At 41.3% G+C, this 24,157-nt stretch overlaps 1 protein-coding gene across 3 annotated transcripts in view; it reads left to right on the forward strand.

The window, feature by feature from the left end:
• Positions 1-1,046: 1,046 nt before the first annotated feature.
• itga3b (integrin, alpha 3b) overlaps positions 1,047-24,157 on the forward strand; it is a 31,731-nt gene continuing 8,620 nt past the window's right edge. For all 3 annotated transcript variants that reach the window (XM_069664316.1, XM_069664314.1, XM_069664315.1), the window contains exons 1-13: positions 1,047-1,323; positions 17,548-17,675; positions 19,216-19,298; positions 20,802-21,051; positions 21,266-21,361; positions 21,457-21,661; positions 22,113-22,306; positions 22,720-22,808; positions 22,901-23,031; positions 23,215-23,301; positions 23,393-23,460; positions 23,586-23,728; positions 23,922-24,068. In XM_069664316.1, coding sequence (XP_069520417.1) covers positions 1,148-1,323; positions 17,548-17,675; positions 19,216-19,298; positions 20,802-21,051; positions 21,266-21,361; positions 21,457-21,661; positions 22,113-22,306; positions 22,720-22,808; positions 22,901-23,031; positions 23,215-23,301; positions 23,393-23,460; positions 23,586-23,728; positions 23,922-24,068 — 1,797 coding nt within the window. In that variant the 5' untranslated portion in view covers positions 1,047-1,147. The remainder of the gene's footprint in view (positions 1,324-17,547; positions 17,676-19,215; positions 19,299-20,801; positions 21,052-21,265; positions 21,362-21,456; positions 21,662-22,112; positions 22,307-22,719; positions 22,809-22,900; positions 23,032-23,214; positions 23,302-23,392; positions 23,461-23,585; positions 23,729-23,921; positions 24,069-24,157) is intronic.

Genomic DNA, 24,157 nt, shown 5'->3' on the forward strand with positions numbered 1-24,157 from the left:
CAGGCCAGGGTTGTGAGAATGAGCAATATAGTAGCTGTGTTTTGGTTCAAATCTGCCTGTTTCCTGAGATCAGAAATGAAGTTAAGAATAGTTGAGAAGTGGTTTCTCTTGTCAACACAGAGTATGCACCCACCTGTGAATATAAGAAACATGAATATCTGTAACTACAGGCAGTGTTTCCTGACAGAAACCTCTCGTAGTGGGCTTGTGGAATGTGCACAGTGAACTACAGTCCCCATAGGGCATTATTTCACTGGGGAGGATGGAGGAAAGATTACCTCTGGGGGAGAGAAACCCCTGGAGCGTGAGGAGATGCAAAGTGGGAGCTCAGTTCATCAATTAGAAGAGGTCAGCCATGCCAGATTTGAGCTAGGAGTCAGCTAATAAAGCACACATGATGAAAGGTCGCAAAAAAACTAGTGAGGAGATGGAGCTGAAGTTGGTCTCTTGACATCACAGGGGTTGCTGAGAAGAAGGGTAGAGATGGTTCAGAGGGGGTTCAAGAAAAGGAAAAGATACTTTAGGAAACTTTGACCTGTTGCATGAACTCTGTAAGGGGATTACGGGTTTAATTAACGGCCTATTGGATGCCAGAAGTTTGAGCGATGTAGGAGGCGGAGCAAGGCCGAGAGTGCTCATGTGAGGCAGGCCATGCGTCTATTAGTGCACTTTGGGGAGTTTTGACAATTGCATGAAAGTTGTAATGAAAATCCAGGTTTCACACTGCACAGAAAAAATGGAGCCACCGCATGCTAGTCTCAACCTGTTGATCAAAACAAACTTTTTCCTTTGCAGCTTCTGTTCTTGGAAGGCTTACAACAGGTAGAAAGCACAATTGTGCGTGTAAAAGAGAGACAAGGAGGGGGTACAAAGCGAGAGACGTGGGTTTAACCACACCGTGCAGTGTGTGAATGCAGCGAGTGCACTTGTTTCAAATGGGTGTGGAGGGCAGAGAGGAAGGAAGGGAGAGCAAGGGAGGGCGGCAGGGGGAGGCAGAGGGAGGCAGACACCGACACCTTGGCAGTAGCACTGACGGCTCTCAATGGGGAGGTCTCTGTGAAGCGCGAGCCTACCTGTTGGAGCTCATTGTGGGAGACTTGCCGTGCCGGACCCACGCTGATCGTGGATCTGCTGGAAGCGCAAAAACATGTCTCCGAGACTTTTCCTCTGCGCTGTTTTGGCTTTGTACCACGGGACTCAAACCTGCACTGGATTTAATATCGATGAACGGTTTCCTGTGATCAAAGTGGGGAAAACCAAAGGGAGCTTATTTGGATTCTCTGTAGCACTGCATGAACAGACGAAGGGCTCCGCACAGTTCCTGTAAGTTATCAGCTGTTTATCTATGTGAAAATGCTCCACTTCTTTTTTTATTTAGGTATCAAATAATGTCCGGATTCAAACAGGCTCCGCACCTGCATTAAACCAGGACGCGTTACGAAAAACAACCATTTGATCCGCTTCAGAGACGCTTATTGCGCCAACTTACTGCGCAAAACTCAGGCTACGATATATTGCGTTAGACACCTGTTTTACGAACTGCGCTTACTTGTTAAACGCTTTCATTCGTATCACGCATTTCCCTTTTCTTAAAGCAGTTCCTCTCAAGGCAACCACCTGTTAACAGACACCGGAGTGGTTTGAATCTGTACGGATTAAATCTGGCAGTTTGATAAACGTGTGGAAATGAGTCACATGAATCAGTAATCTGGGGTACTGAAAGTATATGTTAAACTCATTGTTGTAGTTTGACATGAATATTTCTTTTTTCCACGTACATTATTCATTTAATTTCTAAAATCTTCACAATTTTTCACAACCTTCAATCCTTCACTAACTGATGTATCCCTCTCCAACTTTGACTCTTTTGTGCGTTTGAAAATGCAATATTGACTAAATAGGAAATGCCATATTTCCTGATATATTAATCTCTGACAGGAAATTAAAGCTTACTGTATAGGTGTGCCAGGTGAACACTGTATGAAGTTTAATATAGCCTACAGGCAGAAGTCTGTCTTTAAGGTCATCACAGGACATGAAAAATTAAAAAACATCTCTTAAAAAGTGATCATTGGTACGCTTCCATATTTATGAGTTTTGGACGTATCAAGACACTATAATTCTTTTGTGTATTAAAATACAGAGAAAGCTGTGACATAGCTGCTCAACATACTTATCCTCAGGCTATGCCTTTCAGCTAAGACACAAGCACTGGCCTGTTACACTTAGAGGTTTGTTATTACCAAGACATGAATGCCCATGTGGAGTGTTTTTTTTACATAAAAGTAGGCCGAAACGCTTTTTTTTTAAGGTATATTTTAAGTGACACATCTTTCCTATAGCTTCTTTAATGAAAGATCCTCAAACTGTATCATTGCTTAGTGTAGGATTTCCCTCAGCCAATTATAGCGGCCCCCCTCATCCTTCCGCATCCTTGATCACACGCAACTTCATAACTTGCTGTTATCACTGTCTTCTGCTTTGAAGGGTAATGCAGGAAGAACATTGTAAATCTTAGCCCACTTCCTCTGTGCTGTCACCAGTCAAGTGTTTGAATGTGAAGTTTATCAGCCTGATCTCCATGCAAAGTGGTGGATTCATGAGCAGCACCGATTTCTGTAGTTTATTGAGTGGATTTTAGTGTCCAGCTGACACTTGATCAATGTGCCATCTTGGCCCCGTCTCCAGAGGGATGGATCATCATCTACAAACTGAAACCTAAGAAGGGGTCCACATGGCCGTGGTAATGAGGTGGCCTGTAGGGACAAGGCGGTGTAAAAAGTGTCATCAGTCTGCGGCTAGCTAGGAGGCTTTAGCATATTTGTGCTAAGGTTAATGTTATATCTTCAACACTGATATGAGCTGGCCATGATATCCAAAAGATGCCCCTGTAAAACATGCTAAGGTCAATACACTCAGCAGGGTTACGGTGAGGTGAGGGTGTGCGCTAAATATGAAGCAGCCACTTAGCTTATCTTACGTTAGCTTAACACAATCACTGGAAACTAGGGAAACAGTTGGCTGTCCCTCTACAACAAAAATAACATTGCTAAGTCTCACCAATTAAAACACAGTATACCTTTAGTCAGAGCTAGGCTAGCTTTTGTTTGCGCTAAGCTAACTTAAACAGCTAGTAGCATCTTCATAGTTTGCATGATAGTAGAATTCATTCTCATCAAATTTTTGCCAGGAAAGAAAATAAGTGTATACCCAATATGTCAGGCTATTCCTGTAAGTTTTTGGAGATGTTGAAGACCACACAGGACTCTTTCTGTTCAGCGTTGTGTTGTCTTGTCCTCTCTGCTAGCTTAACATCTGGCAAGGCAAGAAATAGCCTTATGCTAATGATGTTAACATTTGAATAACTCTTGTGTTTGTTTCCTCGTGGTGTGTTTCATGCCTTGTGCCAGTGATTCATTTCTGAATTTATAGAAGTGAGACCTTTAGTTTGAATTAGGCTAGCTTTTTCAAGGTTTTACGCCAAGTTAACCTAAACAGCTAGTAGCAACTTCGTAGTTAGCATTCAGACATGATAGTATGATTAATTCTCATCCAACTTTTGACAGGAAAGGAAATATGTGTAAATGTCAGGCTATTCCTGTAATTTTTTGAAAACATTAAGACCACACACGACACTTTCTTTTCAGTGTTGTGTTGTGATGTCCTCTCTGCTAGCTTAACATCTGGCAAAGCAAGAAATAGCCTTATGCTAATGATGTTGTGTTTGTTTACTCGTGGTGCGTGTTTCAGAGTGTATCAGAGTGATTTATTTCTGAATTTAAATAAGTGAGACGCTCTTCCCCTAAATGTGTCCACTGAATCAAAAGGAGACTGACACCTGTTACAAAATGTCACTTTCGCTCTGAATGGCTCCAACAAAATTCTCGCTACATGTTTTCAGCTCTTAAGAAAGATGTTTGCTGTCCTAAGAAATTAGTTTTGCTGCTCCTCCGCTTTCAACAGAGTCCTCTCTTACAGCCTATCTATATGTAATCTCTGTAGCCACCACTATTAAGTGAAAACAGTCCAGTAAGTCCTGGTTGTGTACATACGGCTGTGTACATACTCTGTGATTCTCTAGAGACACAGCACAAAGTGCTGGTGATGGAGTTTCCCATGTTTGAGTAGGGCTGATTTTTACATCCCCGCCTGTTTCCTCTGTGTTCGTCTGGCTGCTTTTGCGGCCCCTGATCTGTCTCACCACACCACAGAGCAGTTTGTTGCCTTGCTCCTCGTTATTGGAGCAAAACTGGAGCTTGAACATTTGAAAAATGCAAGACAGCATGCATATAAACCAGTCGTGACATGCATGATGTTTAAAGTGGCCGTTCTTTGTGCAAACATGAGTCAAACAAAGCCCAGGATAAAAGTTCCACTCCCTGTTCTGCAATTAAGAGAGTGCAATAAAGTTTCTCCTTGACTACTTAAGTTGTCGGCTATTAGTCTGAATATAAGGCGAGACTAAGATTTAAAGCATCCAGGCTCAACTAAAGAATGCTATTTGGATTGAGGGGGGTACACGACCAATTAGCATTGGTTTTTCAGGGAAGGGCCTCACCTGAATGATCTCAAAGCTACCTGAGGCCAATTTGTTCGGGGTATTCACCTCACCGCTCCCCCCTCTTCTCTTTGAATCACCCCTTTAAAGTCTCCCAGAGATTTTCCCTGAGAGGGTTTTTTTTTGTTCTCCGTTGTAGCAGAGGAGGAGGGACCGGGCAGTCAGCTGGCCACCTATTGGCTCTTCCAGTCCCCTGACTCTGTGGTATGTGAGGAATGTAGTGCCCTTCTCTGCACAGTCACAACCTGCCAGGTTTCAGGTTGAGACAAGACAGGAGGGGCGTGAATGATGTTATTGGGGACTATTATTGGGGAACACACACAAACCCTCTAAAATTTAAACTCACTGTTCATCATTTAGCGCACGAAAGCTTCCTTTATTTTACAGATGGGGAAACTCATGACCTGAGAAGAAGTCTTTGATTAATATTTAATCTGAGTTAAATTTTTCCACATCACTTCTGTCTGACTGCAGCGGCCCGAGGACATGAAAGGCAGCCTTTTAATTTGGCGGGGCCTTCCCTTCTCTGCTGTGAGGTGCAGATTAAACAGATCGACCTGCTTACAGAGGCAAACTGTCCCACGATAAGTTTGAACATGCACAGGATGATGGCTCCATTTCCTCACACTTTCTGTTTAATTCAACATCTTATTCATAAGTCAAATATTTCTTTTGTGAAGTTAATGCAACACTACAGACGTTCACAATCTTTAAATACGCCTCCTCTGGTCTTAAAATTCAAGTTTAATATTTAAAAACAACAAATAGTGCATTGGAAAATCATTGGTTTGGAATACTCTGTAAAAACATCGCTCCTTTGAGAACCACTGTGCCAAAGATCACTTTGAATTCCTCTTAGTTAATATGGCATCCAATGGGAACAAGTTTTCACAGCTAGAAATGGAAGGAAAATACCCATACGCTCGTCTTTTTACACTTTTTTGCACCTTCTCGAAGCCCTTTTTTAATTGGTCATTTTTATGCACAGTGCTGTGTTATGTATGAGGTTGAAAGTGTACAGATGTACTGCGGACGAGTGGTTTCAGGGAGTACAACACACGTGTTTAAGTCAAAAGTTACATTGTTGGTATCACATAACTTAAACTGAACGTGATGTATGTGTCCCGCTGTAGCTCAGGCTAATGTAAATGATGCAGGTGGATCTGTCTGCCTTGGCTGCGTTCCAACATCCCCCCTCACAGAAATGCTTGTGGTCTTTGCCTCTGAAGTATCAGAGCACCAGTGTCACGCCTGAGTGCAACGCTTTCAGATAACAATGCTGTGTTGTCTGTTAGACCCTCATACATGCACTACATGAGAGGAAGTTGTTTCTCATGTATCCAAGTGAAAAAGGAAGCGTTGCAAACATTTGATCTACATGTATGCCGTCAAAACATGCGACAGAATCCTTGTGCTTTAACATACAGATGCACTGTCTGTTTAATGTATTATGAAGACGACTGTAGCTAGTTGGTGTTTTTACATAATACTGTTTTCACTGTGTCAAAGAAGCTATGAGAAACTTTTGTTTTGGTTCATTTTGAAGGCACGCTTTATTTCTTTGCTGATCTTGTCCTGTTGCGTGAGCGTATTACAAGGCTGTGTTAAATATTTGACTCTGATTGGTTAATTACGCCATTCCGAGGTCTGTTATTTCTCTATAGCATACTGTTGCTATGAAGAGCTGACCGTTGCTATGAATCTGAGGGACAAACTGTTCAATCCGCAGAAAGAAATCCAATAAATCTGATGTGCGTGAATTTAAGTTTGAGTGTCATGGAATAAATATACTGATCATTTTGAAATCAATATTTTGTGCCAAATGGTTGATTGATTGAATTAAATAGTCGTGTTCTAAGCGTGCATGTTGTATTCTCTAACCTAAAATCTCTTCCTGCTTCCTTTGAACTGGCTAACTACTATGAAACTTGACCGGAAAAAAATGTTAATTAAAGCACTTTCCACCTGCATGCTGTTAATCGCTTCATCAGATACTACACCGTGACAGTGTTAACAAGAACTGCATAGAAATAGTCAATCTTTAAGCTGATGGTCTGGTTTGCTTTTGTAGGTCATACTGACTAATCTATATAAAATTAGACTGTTTCATAACGTGTACCGTCCCCGCTCCCCGTGTACAGAGGCTCAGTCCTTGTTGCAGCGGCCCCAGGTTTGACTCTGACCCTCGGCCTTCTGCTGCATGTCGTCCTTGCCACATTTCCGAATCTTTCCGCCGTCCTTTCTAATACAGAAAAATGGCCAAAAACATCATCTCCTCCATTAAGCGGACATGCATCCATACATTTTATTCACTCCGTTTTCCCGAGTAATTTCTGGTCATTTTGTCGAGATCTTGACTTATCTATATCGCATTATCTCAGGATAAGGACGTGGCACCGCCGTTACGTCAGATGATCATAACTCGTATCTCCAGAGTTGTAAAAGCACAAAACGGACATAGAAACAGGCTTAGCTTGGCAGCATGGCATGTCTTGGTCTGTAATATCACAGTGACCATATCTCGATCACAACAAAATTATCCCGTTATCATAAGAAAACAAGCTTTGTTATCTCGAGATACTGGGCCAAATGAAACGGGAAAATGGAGAAATAAAAATTATGGATGTATGTCCATTAAGGGCTTCCGTAGGATCTAGTTAAAAGTAAGTATGACATTAAATTTAATAGGATACAATGTAAAAAAATATATATTCTCAGCAATACAACTTAATTTTCCACTTTGTTACACGTCAATTTTCATTATTTCATGATTTTGCTCTTTGATAAGTTTGTGTTATAAGAAGCACTTTATATGTAGCTATTGAGTTGTGAGTAATGACTTAATTCGGAAGCATATATTTTGCTTTTTAGATCAGATATAAGCCATCAATAAGAAAGAACTTTAGGGTTGCAAGGATGTAAAAAATCACTTTGATTGGTTAGCCATTAACTCTTTAAACTGCAGCCTTGCTTATTACTCTTATAACCTCCCTTAACAACAGACATGATAGAGAGGAAGCCGCGAGTTAGCAGCTGCCAAGTAACTTTTAATAACTTGGCATCCTAAAATGGTCCAGTAAAAGGCTGATGGAGCCTTAGTTAATGATTTACTAACCAGTGTTTGGCATTGTTAAAGTTACTGTTTTAAAACTAATTTCAGTCCAGGCCAAGCTTCTGCCACCGTACAAGACCCGGCTGAAGTGAGGTGCAAGTTTGCCCACAGTGACCGGCCCTAATCTTTTATACCCTGTGTCCAATCGGTTGCTAATGGTAGCGTTGCATTCTGTGTCGCAGCAGAGTGAATGACGGCTTCTAATAACATGCTGAAATGGATCCCAGCGGGGCCTCGCGCCTCCTGCTAATCTGCACAGAGGAGATTCTCTACGGTGGGGCTTTCATTGGAAATACCTGCAGAGCGCACTGTGTCTATGTTAACAAAAGTGTAAGAGATCCCTCCTCTCTGCCCCGCTTGTACAAATGCCCTTAAACAGCGTGGAAAAGGAGCCGGCGTAGGCGGCCTCCGGGCTAATGAGGGCTACCTGGAGCTAGAAAAACTATATGCTTCAATGGAGCTCCCTCTTTTTTTCATTTTTCATCTTTGAAGCTCTGAAGTATTGGTTTACACGTGGTATGTGTGGAAGTCAGTGTGAAAAAGTGCACAAAATCTCTGTATATATGAGAGTTTTAGACAAATATCTGCTGCAGTGGTGTCTCCGGGATGTTTTCAGGCCTCGACAGGTAACAACAGATGTTTCACGCACACACCTGCGCTGCTTTTTTATAAGCTGAGTAATATCTGAGTGCAAACTTGGCAACACACAGGCACGCTAACAGTGTCTGCTCCATTAGAGCTGTGATGTAGTCCACCTGTAACACACACACACACACACACACATATCCTCCCTCCTTTACATGCAGCTGGGGTCAAAGTGTTAATGGACATGCTGTTACTGATACTGTGAGTCTCTGGTGGATCTGCTTCAGCTGCATGATGAGAGTGTGTGCACGGGTCACATGTGTCCAGGCTCAGTCCAGTCTGTCTGACACTTTGTTATATAGCTTGTGTGCGTGTGTGTGTGTGTGTGTGTGTGTGTATGTGTGTGTGTGTGTGTGTGTTAGTCCTGTGTGGGCACAGACCGACCTGCAGCCAAAACAGCTTTGTCCTTGTCAGACGAGGTTTTCCTGGTCGCTGTTGAAAAGCGAGTTAGTTTATTATCAGGAAGATGACCTGCCATGTTTAATTTGTCACACTGGGTCCAAATGAGTTTGCTCTCCTGTTACTGTTTCACCGATGGCAGATGGTGGTCTTTAAACAAGATGTTTGTCCAGCTGAGAGACCCTGTTAGATCGCTGGAAGAGCACAGGAGCACACTGATGGTTTATTTTAGTTTTATTCAAATGTTCATGCCATTTCCTCTTTCGACCAACAGTAATGTAGTTATTGCATTTCATTTCCCTTAAACATTTCCCCCTCGTGACCAAATTAAAATGTATCACAATGATGTCAGAATTTCATTTCCCCTCTGTCTGCATGCTCTTCGTCTTTTGCTGCTTTATTTAAAACCTGACAGAGATGCTAGAGGGCAAGGCAGAGAAAGCTAGGTTGCCCGCCTTTTGCCTCAGCCCTGAATTAAGTGACAGTCACTGACTTTAAAACAAATATTTAAGGCTTTCAGAAGCAAAAAATTTAGCAATATTCTGAATGTGTCCTACCAGGTGAACTGCTTTTATTGTGAAATTCCAGTTTAAGCCTGATTGGCCACAGCGGTGTGCTCATGGTTTGCGAGGTGTTCACATTTCGCCACTACCTTCCTTTCACTCATGCATGTTTGCTTTGTTAATAATTGACACCTTTGGCAGTTATAGTGAAGGATCTGTCTCTATATAAGACATAAACTGTGTCCTATTCCCTCTTTAGCACTGTAGATCTACACTGTAGGTCAGTTTGTGTGCTGACGGCTGTTAGGGTTGAGTTTTTGTGGTTAAATGTTGTTGTTTAGGCTGGATTATAGCCCCATCATCATCGTTAATCCACTTGTTATTTTACTCATACATATCATGTAATCCTCCACATATAGATCCACATTCATCACTTAATTCATTCAGAAATCATTTTAAATCAAGTTAGAAAAGTTCTTGTTTCATGAGAGACTTTAGCCTCATGTAATTTGCATTATTTCAACATACATTCGCAGTTAGTTCTGAGCAAGTAATCTGATTGGACAAGAGGCATTTCATGAGTGCTGGAGAATATTTGGGTTGCTTAGCAACAAAAGTCCAGTTTCAGTTAAATTGGTGGAGCAAAAAAATAACCTGTTGTTTATTGTTACTTTTTACTGATATTTGCCGCTTGTTTAACTGTTGTATAAAAGCAATATCACACTCGAGGTTGTGATGTCATACTGAATATCATCACGGCTAGGCCTAATAACATCACAACATTGCTCCCGCTCATGTGATATTGCTTGAATATGCAATACCAGTCAAAAGTTTGGACACATTTTCTCATACAAGTGAATGGGAAAGTGTGTCCAAACTTTTGACTGGTAGTGTATCATATATCCATCAAATCATATTGAAAAAATATCCACATTAATATGTGATTTGCATCATTTTATGGAAGTTAAGAAAAGGTTATTTTGCAGTTTTTTTAAGTTATATTAAGAAAACGCTGTTACCCAAGGAAAGAAAAGTTCTTTACTACTTATTACTGCACCACGAGGGCCATGCCAGCACGCTCAGAGGGCCTCTTTACAACTGTCGCAACTTTGGCTCCAAGACAGTTTGCTCTAATGACACACCTGCAGCAAAATAAACATCACACATAGGCCGTGAATCGTTGTTCACTCAAGATAGCAGCATCAAAGTATGGCCACTCTCAGCTTCCGTACCATGTTGGCCTGTTGCTGCGATGGCGGGTGTGTGTGACTAACACATCCTACCTGCAGCAGGTTGATCTTTCACTGTTTGTCCAGAGAGGACTCATCTGTTGGTTATGTTCTGTACGTTTGGTGGGTTATTAACAAGGCATGCTCACAGTGAACAGTCAGATAGTCATGTGTGCACTCACCCTTTACTCTGTGAGTTATTTCCTGAAAGTTCAAATACCTGGATTTATCAGAGTGCTTTTGTAATACAAGTGAAACTGCAGTGAGTACACACTCATCACGTGACTTCATACTCTCCTTATACTCAGTAACACAGCATATGCACCATCCTCTGGTCTTCAGCTGAAGTCATGACATCATTACAGGAGCACAAAAAGACTTCAGCCTCTCTCCGCTCTCGTCCTGATGCTTAATTTAATCTGTAAATTGAGTCGCTCCTTCTCAATTTTATCTCCATTTACTATCTTAGTGGGTCTAAGTGGTGATGCTTCCCTGGAATCAGTGCGTGTGTGTGTGTGTGTTTGTGTACGTGTGTGTGTGTGTGTAGTGCCACAGTTTTATACCAGTCTGCAGGGTCGGTTTGTGAATCAGTCCCTCCCTGACCTGTACTTGTGCGGCAATTTGGTGACTTGCTTAAGGCCAAAGTCCAGAACAAGGAGTGTAATAAAGCCTAATATCTGTTTCATGCCAACATTTTACCTTTACTTTGGGTATCAGCCCATACAGAGTACAGATTTGAGATGAGTGTTTAAATAAAAAGCTGCACGCGTCACTGTGTGGAAGAGACTGGGGTCATTCTTTGATTTGTAAGGCAACACCCAGCTTGACTTTACCAATGGTTCCTTCTTGTTGGCTTATATGTTAAATATCTTCTAACAGCCCGTTGGCTGCTGGTCACTGACACAGTTCGCAGAAGTATAATCAAAGCCATTATCACTGTTGCCCAATAGGTTAGTTTAAGACCAATATCTGATATCTGTATTGGATCGGTGCATCCGTACTGCGCATTGCTGAATGTCCTCAGCACTGTTCAATTCCCTCCCATAATACTTCCTCTGTATGCTCATCTAACAGCACCTTTTTACCAGCTGCTACATCTGTGTGTATCTACCATAGACGGTATAAAACTCTGGACGACAGGACAGCTCCTTAAAAGTGAAGCCAAAACCTCTCTATCGCCCCCTGCTGACTGTCTGCAGTATAGGTCATAAAGCCCGCCTCCTCCATGTTAACAGAGGGGACATGAGTCAAAGTATAAAATCAAAATACACGTCAAATACATTTTTCTCAAACATGGTTTCTGTCATTATAGTTAGTTCATATCATGCTGGTTTATGTCCAAGTGTATATCTCTATGACAAGTTTATTTTTAATTAGTTATTTGATGTTGTCAAAAGGATGATTGACAGCTCTGTTGGCAAATATGACTCCTGCAGCCGATCTGTTCCGGATTAGCAGAGTAGAGGAGGAACGGCGAGTGGAGACGTAACTAAAACAATCACTATGGACATTGACGCCTATCATGGCATCAATTCCAATGAGAATAGATGGAGATGCGTTGTCCATCTATATATACAGTCATTGGTATCTACCTGCTTTCATTGGGTCTTAACAGCAGACTGACACATCACAGGTTTTATCAGAAAAGAAGCAGTAGACGTGTAGCTGCTCATGATGTCGCACAGAACATTATAACTGGTTTATATCAAGTGTTGCTTGATGTTATAGAAATCTTCAATCTAAACAACATCCATAGAACTTGTATACTGAGCCATTCGGTGTCGTAGAAGTTAAATGGTATGAAGATAGAACAATGTAAAGTATTTAGTCAAGTCATGACTTCCTGGGTCATGTTTTTAGGCATTCTGTCATGGTTCTTTAAAGAGATGCATGTCTGATATTGAAAAACAGGCCCTGAGGTTCTCTAACGTGAAGATGAAGTGTTTTTCTTTTTCTTTGCCCTGAGGTCTCACCCAGCCGCACCCTGTGACAAACAGGTTGTCCTATGGCCTTATCTGGAGAGGTGATCCATCACTTGTGAGAGGCCGACAGTCTCAAACACACTCCAGCAGCGACAAGACATAAACATGCACTGAAAAAAACACATCACTGCCCACATAAAACAAGAAACAGAGAGTTCCCTTTTTTCTTTTTGTCTCTCATTTCCATCTTTCATCTCAGCCTCTTTGTGTCCTACTTTCTATCAATCACCCGTTTTTTAAATATTTATACCTGCTGACATTTAAAGCCAGGGCCAGCAGGGTGAAGGGTCGTGTGGCAGACAGGGCCCGGATGAAGATTAATGCACGTTAAAAGAGACATTTTGCATCCTGATAACTGAACATTTTCTCTATTGGCCTTACTTCTCCTCCACACATGCTACTCCTCTTACTCCCTTATATCTCTGATAAGTTACTGTGGCTGTTATTGTCTGTAAGTTTGTCCACTGACATTGAGACATTTTGCTCTTCTGTAAACTCTTAGACTCGCCCTGTCTTTTTAGTCTTGCTAAAGCCTGTAAGATCCTGTAAGAAAATGCGTCCTAAAGGGTTTAGTCATATTTAATTAAGTAGGGTTTCAGGGCTGTTAGTCTGAGTCAGAAGCAGGTGGGAGCGGGGTGCAATTTTTATTAACTACCAGAGAAATACACGTGTTAAGGGGAGAGTCTTCTAGACAGACAAACCAAGCTGTTTTTTCTGTCCTCCAAGACAGGAGTGATCACCCTTTTACCTTGCAACTCCTCTCTCCTCCCTTCATCACTCCCTTGCTTTTTCAATGCCTCCTCTCCCTCCTCCCCTGAGCTGCCGTCAGGAGCTTGGTGGGCATTGGTGATTAAATTGACTAGATAAGTTGACCTCTGTTTGTTTAACGCATAAAAAAGTACAGTAGTCCATCCAGCTCCCTTTTTCTCTTACTCCGTTGAAGTCCTGACTGCAGATGTGCTCACCTTGTCTGGGTGTGTTAGCCGCAGAACATGTTCAGTTTAGCCAGCCGTTCAGATCACTTGTCAGGAGGAGGGGGCGAATTTCAACATGTCCTCAGAGTAGGAATGCAGCTTGCCGGTTGCACCCTCCCTCCTTCTCGTCCCTCTCCCCGGGCCTTTGACAGACTGTTTATGAGGAGGTGATGAGCAGGGAGCAAGATAGGACGAGAGCACACATTGTTGCAGTTGCACCAGGACGGGATATGAGGCGTGTTGTCAGGCCTGAGTCAACTCTGAGTGACTCAGGTTTCAGTGATTTATATATGAGTTTTGAAGAGTTAAGAAATCCTTTTAAATCCCATCAAATAAACTTGAATACATTTGAGGTTATTCATTTGAAAAACTGATTTTATTTTGTTGACATTTGTTGACATCAGAGAGGTTTCCACCTGATAACAGTGATATGAAGGACAGGCTGGTAGTGGTGTTTGGTCTAGCCGGTTTGCTTTGCATATTTGAAGAGCAAAATCTTTCAGTTGTTATCATAGCAAGGAGAGTTCAGAGTGAGTTACGAGTCCTATTTAAAGTAAAAGATCATCAGTTTGGGAGATACACTTATTCCTTTTTCTTGCCGAAAAGACTACAATAATGGGGCAACAGGTGGCCTAGCTCTGGTTTAAGGCAGCAAAAGCTAGCTAGCAGCATCTCTTAAAATAACAAGCTAACTTATACAACATATGTAACTGTTTAAATGGTCCAAAAACAAATTGTAAAAACAACACTTTGTGGTATTAGAGGAGAAAATGTATCGGACTGTTTCTTGGCCGGGCCCTGTAACTTCCTGGAGTCTTTTGCACCGTTAGCTTCAAAGCTAACCAAAGTAGAAAACATCTTGTTTTTACGCTAATGTTTTTAAGCTAATTCGTTAAAAACACACATAACATGTGTTAATGTCTGAGCTTTAAAGACGCCAAAAGGTTGCTGTTTCCCCCTGTTTCCAGTCTTTATGCTAAGCTAGGCTAAATGGCATCTGTTGCTGTTGCTTTAAATATGCGGTACAGACATGTGTGGTATCAATCTTCTCATCTAAATCTCTTCAACAAAGTTGCGTGTTTCCCAAAATGTCAAACTATTTTTTTAATGAAAGTGTTGCCTTTATGAATTAAAACATCAGCCTCTTTTATCAGGTTGAAAACACCGAATGTGTTTAGCGTGTTGGCATCAGCAGTGTTCAGCTTCCACAACAAACACACAAAGATCTTATAATACAGTAAGACAGCAGTAAGAGTGTTTATGAGGTTGAATTAGACTCTTTTTGTTTGCTGCCAAAAGCCTTCCAGCCGAGGTTACTCAATGTGTGATTAGCACTAAATTCTGTGCCCCAATTCTTTATGATTTTCTGTGTGAGCGAAGTTCACCCTAAGTGGCCTCTGAGTGTTTTATAACACCGTTGACCCCTTTTTCAAAATGCTTTGATTCTGTGTGGGAATGTCTGACCTTGTGAGTCGATGTTTTGAGACTCTCTGTACCGTTCAGAGCTGAAAAACATTTTGGGTGGCCGTGACTTCTGATTAAATAACTCTCGATGTAAGAAGGGAAGTTGTGTATGTAGAAAGCACACACGTACTTTCTCATGTGCTCACATTTTCTGTTGAATCTCAGATGCTGTCTACATTACTGAATGATTACCTGAACCAAGGCCTGTTCCTCCCAGTCCTCTGGAAACTGCCGGCCCTCAGAGGCCATCTTGGCTCTTGCTGGTTGTCATCACTGTGGCAAGATAATGGATTCACTGCTGATAATGCCCATCTGGTAGCTGAAAGAAGAGATAATCATACCTTACTGCTCCAAATGCTTGCTGAAAGATGTCTTTTTTAAATGCATTCGTTGAAAATATTCAATGTATAGCTCCATCGATTAATCAGTTAGTTGATTGTAAGGCGATTAATCACCAAATATTTGATACTTTTCTGCAAAAATGTTTAACATTTCTTGTTCCAAGCTTCCTAAATGCAAGGATTTGCTTCTTTAGTCACTTTGTAAATTAAAAATCCTTGGTAATTGAACTGTTGGATGAAGAGCGAAGCTAATTGAAGGCATCACTTTTTCTCATCATCCAAATGATTAATCGATTAATTGTTAAAGTAATTGACAGATTCATCAATAATGAAAATAATTGTTAGTTGCAACCCTAATTCAATGTAAAGCTCAGGCTGCTATATTTCACTTTTTAACATGGAATGACACAAGATAAGAGTTCAGTTTACGCCAATACTCCTGAACTAAAATTAGAATTTTTGTCATTTCCCAGATGGTCAAGTTTCAAGTCGGTAATGGGTTAATTCGGTCTAACATCGGCCCCGGAAACAAACTCACATGACTGATTTCCAGCCTAAGACAAAGTCTCTGAGTCTTTTCATTTTCAGGTGATGCATGCAAAGAAAAAATATTTTTGCTTCGGCTCTTGAGATTCTCTCATGATTAAATTAAGAACATGTATGGGGGCATTTTGTCTCTGTGAGGGTGTGTATACAGCAGGCTGTGGTGGAGTGGTAGAGCCTGGCACACAGCTTCACATAACCTCTGAGCAATATGTTTGCAGTATTATCCTCAAATTGGAACAATGCAGGGTTGACTCATGAGACATGTCTTGATATGGCTGCTCAGTGACTTTGCTGTAAACGTGTTTTAAATCTAGACCTTTTATCTGTATTTAATCTTACTTATCGGTTCCTGTAAGGGAGGCATCTGCCCCTCCAGTTAATATGCCCACAAGCTTGACTAACAGCTTGACTCATCATTTTCCACTTTCCACTGCTCACCACTGCCAGCAAAATGTCAGCGACCAGCATGAACCCAAGTCTGACTGAAAAAGAAGCTTAAATTCAGAACTTTGCCCACACTACTATACGTTTTGTTTCCCACATACAACAGGTCATGTGTCACACACACCGTAAACAAGACTGTCGGCACCTTCCGCCTACAAAGTAGAGCTAATAAATCTTGTGCTGACAGTAAATAGTGAGTCCCAGCACAGGGCCGAGCAGAGTTAGTAATCCCTCCACTTCAAAGTTGTGTTGTGTGTTTAAAGGTGCTGATGTAGGGAGTGTCCGGGTGAGTGGACAAAAAGATCAGGTCCGTCACAGAGAAGCTTGTTTGTGTGTCTTTATGTAGGTGTGTGTGGTGCCCAGACTTGTCACGGGTCATGCTCTGATTGCTCCACTCTTTCCGCTGCGTGTGTCTGTGTGGAACCTAACACGTCCTCTATTTCTAAGGTGTTACCCTTTATAATGAATATACTTTGTAAGGGTAAAGTATTCTACTGCTTAATGCTGAATAAAAGAAGAAGCTCCAGCTCAAATAACCTAACCTATAAGATACTTTTCTGGAGATTTTTGAGTAAAATTTTTTCCCTTCTGATACCAAATCAGATAAATTGTATTGGCTAATACTGAGTTTCCCTTCATAACCAGTTGGATAAGAAATATATAATAATCATAATTGTTATCTAACAGTTCTATACTACTAACCCTGTATGAATATGACATGATTTTACCATTGTTGTATGGCCTGGCTCACTACACTGAAGGATTCTCAACCAAAAACAAGCCTAGCTAACGTTAGCCGCTGTTTTGTTTGCCAGTATATGTGTTAAAAAGGGTCGGAAAACCCCTGATTTTTTAACAGGAAACTGCTTTATTTTGTGTTATAGAGGGTTACAATGATATTATTTTTTAAATTAAAAAAATACAGCCTTAAATGTGTGAAGAGGAAACACTGATAGGTGACTTTATTTTGCTAGCTTACACCGCTAGCGCTGCACTGTTGCTGTTTGCTAACTTCATGTGAATTAACCTGAAATTGGATCCTTTTTGCTGCTCTAAAACAGTACATGATCATTAAAGCCATTATACAGATTTATTCCTGTTTAAGGCTACTGTTTCAGGGAGGAAACGTTTGGGGGGCAGCTAATAACATTATAATATCATGTCGGTGCATACTGGCATTCTCGCCTATGCTACATTTAGGGCTGTATCTGATGCATTTCAGATACTCAGACTTCAGATCTTTTATGTTACTGCTACTGTCTACACCAAGATTGAGCTGTAATATACTCAATATATAATATCATTCTAATCTGTTTGTGCTTTTCTCTCTGTCCCTCTGTGTGTGTCCAGGCTTCTTGCAGGAGCACCCAAGGAGAGAGCCATATCTTTACCAAATGTCAATGAAACAGGCGACGTCTACTCCTGTCCCATTTCAACACTCACCGATGACTGCACCAGAATGAACCTGATCAAAGAAAGTAAGATTGATGCAGAACTAACAGAAATGACTTGTACTTTTGGTAATTAAAAGGGGAATGCCGAGTGCCAGTATTATTACAATGTTTGTGTGGTTAGCTACTAGCTTGAGGTACACAGTGTAGGTACGTGTCTTGACTGCAGTCTGCACCAGAGCAGACTCCAAGATGAGGATGAGAGGAGGATTATGTATTGCAATACGAACAAGACCAAGAGTCAACATATGCTAGCTGCTCTGTGTGGCTGTTTTTAGGCACAGTGGTGCATTGAACTAAATGCTAATGGTTGTGCGCTAATAGGCTCACAATGACAATGCTAGCATGGTAAGATTAGAAACACAAAACACAGCTGAGGCTGATTTTTCACAAACTGATGGTGCTACGTGAAAATTCAAGGGATTGCGTTGAACAGACTGACTGAATCATTTCACTAGCACTCTATGCTATCATTGATAATAAGCACTCAAGAAGTAATAGTATTTAAGTTCAAGTTTTTTTGTTTTTTATTTTCATGAAGTTAATTTAATTGTTACAACTGAATCGGTAGAAAGGGTATCCCATCTGGAGGCTAAACTCCCCACCAAAAAACCTCCTACATTTCCCATAATTCACTAATAAACACGTGTGTTACACTAATTTTTGAGAAGGAACCTTGCCTGTCTGGCTGACACGACTTTAATACTTAATTCCCCAAATTACCAATTCAGACTTTGTGTTAAAGAATATTCTTGTCCCACAAACAACAGGCCAAAATAACTCACATTATCAGGGATTACTTTTTCAAACTTTCTCGCAGTGTGTCTTTCAAAGCCATAAAACACTGGTTTTATCACTCTGAGTTGTACTCTCTGTGATAAATTAACTGTCCTTTCTGTGTAAAGTCAGTGGCGTTTCCACCGTAGAGGACTTCCCTGATTGTTAAGTAAGCAACTGTCAATAAAACCTGAAAATGCTAACCAGCTAGCTTCCTCTTTATTCTCAGGATAAAGGGCGTGCGTCGAACATTCTCAGGCTAATCCCCAAAATGTACTTTATTATTCCCAATGACTCGCTGCGCCTAAATGATGCGCTCCAGGATATGAAACTCTGAAAGTGCATCCTTCCTTAATTGAAGGTTATTAACTGATAGACTCACTGCTTTTGTACCTGGAGGTGAATAGACCCTCCGGAGGCGAAAAGTAAGAACCATAATAAAAGGATTCCTCATCACTTTTGATGTTGAGGTTGGAGTGTCTGTTGCCGCAGTCACAGCCACATTTTTGTGGTTCATGTTTGTCAGGACATGATCCAGGCTGACTGAAGCTTTACTGTTTGGGTTAGTTTTCCTGTGACTATAATAACAATCATCATGCTGAATGTTTTTTTAATGGACATGGACGACTCTGGACTGAATGCTGGGTTTTTAAACTTAATTAAAATTGGGAATTTGGTTTTGAACTAAACATTAAATTACATTTCAAACTAAACTTGTCAATAATCTAAAATGTTTTTGTATACTTTTATTTTGAAAGTAACCTATTAAACCGTTTAATGTCTTCCCCAGTGAAACCGTCTGAGATGATGGAGGGCATGTGGTTGGGTGTGACAGTGGCCAGTCAGAGAGCTCAGCCGGGGGGACGTGTGCTGGTGAGACGACTGTTCTGTTCTGTCTGTATGAGTCAGAGTCACAGGTGGCTTATTATGTGTACAGCGACATTAACTGACTATGGGATGCATGGGGAGATAAAACCATTTTCAATATTTAATGTCACAGATGACAGAGTGTTAATGTTGCAATAGTTACTGCATCATAAGTAACCGGATGTTTCACTCCACACGCACACACCCACAGAATGACACAAGCAGGGAGGAAATGCCGTGTAGATCAACCTGATAACAGATAAATCAATTAAAAGACAAACCTACACATACATATTGGTTTATATCCCTTTTGATGCTCTCATCATTGCTGGAAACGGCAATGGGGGCTCTAGTTTATTGTTTTTTAACTAGTTTTTCATCCAGTGTTTTAGATTTCGCAAAATACACGCAAAGTCTTCATTTTTAAAGAAGCGGTACATGTTGAATGTTTTGTATATTTTCTGTTTCTTTTATAGTACATAAATAATTCCAATTACTTAAATTGGAGCATTTTCCTTAAGTCTTATATTGTTTGAGTGGTTCACTAAAAAGCATTATACAACACTTAGTCTCGACCAAGAGGCGTCCCATGGGTACTGATATACAGTATGCCGTGTTCGAAATGCCATACTATACTAGCAGTACGTAGTTCGGACCAGTCTACTTCGCCTACTGTATCCCACAATGCAAAGCGCAGGAATGTCACAGTGGCAGTTGAAATGATGGACAGCAGCAGCATTCAAGCAGAAGGGGGCGCTATAGCTAAAGAAGCGGCGGTTATTGTTTACTTCCGCCTGGTGTAGCACACTGCAAAATGAATTTGAAAAGCTCATCCAAACTACATACTACTGCCGAATGCAGTATGCAGTATATAGCGTGCAGTTTATAGCATGCAGTATATAGTATGTAGTATGTATATATAGTATGGTGTTTCGAACACAGCCTTAGACAACATCACTGGGACTTTTCACTCTGTGTATCACTCCGCCTCAGCCAGGTGTTCTGTTAATTAACATCACAGCAGAGTGTGTATGTCTACATTGATCAAGCTGGTACCTCTGAATCCCACAGCAGACTTATTTCACTGGTCGATGATACATTCAAACATACTGATAAAAAACAGCTGATCTGTGGTAACCTGTAGACACAGAGTGCAGGAGAATGTTTGTGTTGCTTGGCAACCTGTTTCAGTTAAGTTGTGGAAGTAGTTGCATTGATGCAGTAAAAATAATTTGTCGTTGATTATTACGTTTAACTTCTATTTGTTGCTTGTGTAACTGTTACTGTATAAAAGCAATATCACACCCAATGTCGTGATGTTTTACTGAATATCAGCACGACATAGGGTGTGATATTGTTTCAAATGATTATTTTTGATGTACAATATACAGCAAGAAGAAAGATCTATTTTATAAGCTCTGATTTAATCTCATTACATCATTAGAGGAGGTTACCAGATTTCACACATTGTAAATTAGTCCTATAATAAACTCTCTTTTGGCTCTTTAGGCGTGCGGGCATCGCTATGTGAAGATCATCCAAGCTGGCACAGAGGAGCAGCGGCGGATGATAGGAAAGTGCTACGTCAGGAGTAACGACCTGACCTATGATGATACTGATGAATGGCAGAATTACAAATACGAGGTCTGCGACCCCAGCTATGACTTGTTGCATGAGGGCATGTGCAGCATGGGCATCTCAGCTGGCATAACGGATACTGACGTCTACATCGGTGGCACGGGCAGCTACTTGTGGCAAGGTGGGCACAAGGAGTTAACGTCTAAAAAGATTGTTTCTTGTTAGTTATTGTTAAAGTAATGTGCTGGTTTCACAGAATGGGATTAAACCCTGTGTACGTCTCCTAAATAGTACAGTGTTAGTTAAACACTGGGATTATTCTCTGTCTGGGAAATCTGCACGCTGTTCATGAAGCAGACATAACATTGTTATCTAATTATGCTTTTTTCATGAAGGTAATGTCCATGTTATATGGAGAGATCCAACGAATAGCTGGGACTCCAGAGACAAAGACTTTGGACAGCTGTCACTTAGACGTTACAGTTATATGGGTAAATATGATGATGTTTTTGATCGATTCCAAAAGGCCTGTACTGCTTTACAAACGTACAATGACACAGTGACTCCTGAATGCTGTCGTCTGCAGGTTATTCAGTTATTGAGGAGAAAAAGCTGCTGAGCCATGACGAGTACACAGTGGTGACAGGGTCTCCCCGGGACGAGTCCAAGGGCTCTGTGGTGTTCGGGACCAAGAATTACCAAAACATCGAGCCGGTGTTAATCATTCCGGGAGAACAAGTGGGCTCTTATTTTGGGAACTGCCTGGCCACCACCGACCTCAACAATGACGAGTGCGTGTCTGCTCTCCACACTGAAAAACACTATATTGCTTTCAAATATAAAAGAGTGACAATATGAGGCCCTCCACAATGCATTTCATTAAACTAGTAGAGTTTTAGGAGGACAAGTGTTGTGTTCGCGCGTGTCCATGGCTGGTCTGTAACTGTATCTTGTGCCTTTGAGCTGCCTCATGCTCCAATGCTCTGTAGCTATGTGCTGCCCTGATATGCAGAGAATGCATGACACTGATGTATGCGTGAGGTAAGATGAAGGAAGAAAACCTGTCCTTTCAGCAGCTGAGATAAGGTGTTCGTGATGACATCATGGTGAAATCATCTCCATGATGATCCGTCTCCATGAATGCATGAGTGAAACCATGTTGCATCTGGAGGATTTTAAAGAACATGTACCAGCAGTATTAGTTGTTTGCATAATAAGTTGTTGTTTTTTCTTTGTATACAGCTGGAATGACCTGATCGTGGGTGCCCCGTTTTACTTTGACCGCAAGAAGGATCAGGGAGGAGCAGTGTACATCTACATGAACGAGAATGGGTCGTTCCAGAAGACGGCCAGCGTGGTGCTGAAGGGTCCCTCGGGCTCTGCTTTCGGCTTTGCAGTGGCTGCAATCGGTGATGTCAATCAAGACGGATTCCAAGGTGTGACTCTAATCATTACACATTTTTGACGATGGCGGGAGGGCAAACAAAATAAGCAGGTTATTCTAGTTAACGTCTTTTTTATTTATATATATATTCCCCCCATTATTAACCCTTGTGTAAACTACTGTATAAGGAGGCGGTGCATAAACTGTTCTGTCCGCTCTAAGTTATGGTAAAGTATGGTTCCCCATTAAGACTCTGTATGATTGTTTTTATGCACTGTTGCTAAGCACTTAGCTCAGAAAGGAAACATACAGTACTATAAAGCGGTATGAAGCTGCTTCCACTGGATTTTTACTAGTCATTAAGAAGAGCTATGCTGCCACCTAGAGGTGAAGACAGACCTTTTATTCAGCCGCCTGTCTTCTCATGTGTCCATTGATATTTCACTCCATTTTTCATGTCTGCAGACGTTGCAGTGGGAGCTCCGTTCCACGACACAGGAAAGGTCTACATATGGATGGGAAGCAAACAGGGAGTCTCACAGGAGCCCAGTCAGGTAACGTCTGCAATGCTTACATGTAAGATATAACCTGAAAGGGCCCAGGTTTGTTGTGCTGATCTCCGATGTGTCAATGCTGCCCTCTGCAGGTGATCGAGGGTAAGTCAGTGGGAGGATTCAAGACCTTCGGCTACTCGCTCAACGGAGGCATGGACATGGATGACAACAGTTACCCTGACATCTTAGTCGGCTCCCTGGACGACCGCCTGGCCCTGCTCAGGTAGGAAGAGGAGAGAGGCTAAAGAGAAACACGGCATTGCAGGGAGAAGGTTTTAATTCTTCACTTAAAATACAGACTGCTGGTAGTGGTAGTGGCTGAGGCAATGAGTGTAGGTCTGGTGTTGTTGAGTAAAAATATGTGAACTGTTTTTATGATTCCTCTTGTCATCTGATTTCTGTTCAGGGCTCGACCAGTCATCCACTTAACCAGGAGCTTTACTGTTGGGCCAAAGATTGTGGACCCCAATAAGTGTCCTGAAAATACACCATGGTGAGACGTCTTTCTCAGATTATCTAAGTCTAATACTGGCTTATTGTTTGTTTGTTTTTATAATAGATGTATATTTCTTTGTGTTTTTCAGCATCACAGCAACTCTGTGTATGTCTTTCACTCTGAGCAACGGAAACAAAGACTTCAAGAAAAACATCAGTAAGGAGTCCTTCTTTACTTCTGCTACTGAATCGTGTTTCAATTACGTGTTTTAATAGATTGTATATTCATGTAAGCGACTGGTTTCCTTATGTGAATTCTTTATGTGTTCCTGCTCTGTAAAGAGGTGAAGTACACAGTGGAGGCCGACATGGATAGGAGAAAAAGCCCTCGCGTTCGTTTTCTGGACAACGATGACACATACACAGATATACTGAGTGTGCCATCTTCAAAACAAAAGTGTCACACCATGAAACTGATTGTAATGGTAAGGTGTGAAAACAAATACACCCAATTGTGTATGTTCATAAATAAACTTTATATATTTTTTAATATAGATTTATTTGTATTTATTTGTGAACGGTTTTATTAATCACTACAAGGATTCAAATTGTTTTAATGTGTTCACGCTCCGTTAAGTGTGTGCTTATTAAGACTAATGCTTTTGGATGATTCTACAGGCTCCTGTGAGGGACAAGCTGGAGCCAGTGGTCTTTTCCGTCAACATGTCCTTGCATGAACAAAAACCTAAATCCACAAGTACCCTTGAGAACCTGGACTTCTTCCCAATTCTCAGCCAGGAGCAGACAATCACTGAAAGAACAGAGGTATGGAGCGGTGGACACGCTACATTCAAAGGACAAATTTTAAATCACTATACTTTATATAGTGAAACAAACGTATGTGATGAGATATG

The sequence above is a fragment of the Semicossyphus pulcher genome, unplaced genomic scaffold (genome assembly GCF_022749685.1).
Source record: "Semicossyphus pulcher isolate SPU_LCO1_2020_fin unplaced genomic scaffold, fSemPul1.0.p SCAF_16, whole genome shotgun sequence".
Classification (NCBI taxonomy): domain Eukaryota; kingdom Metazoa; phylum Chordata; class Actinopteri; order Labriformes; family Labridae; genus Semicossyphus; species Semicossyphus pulcher.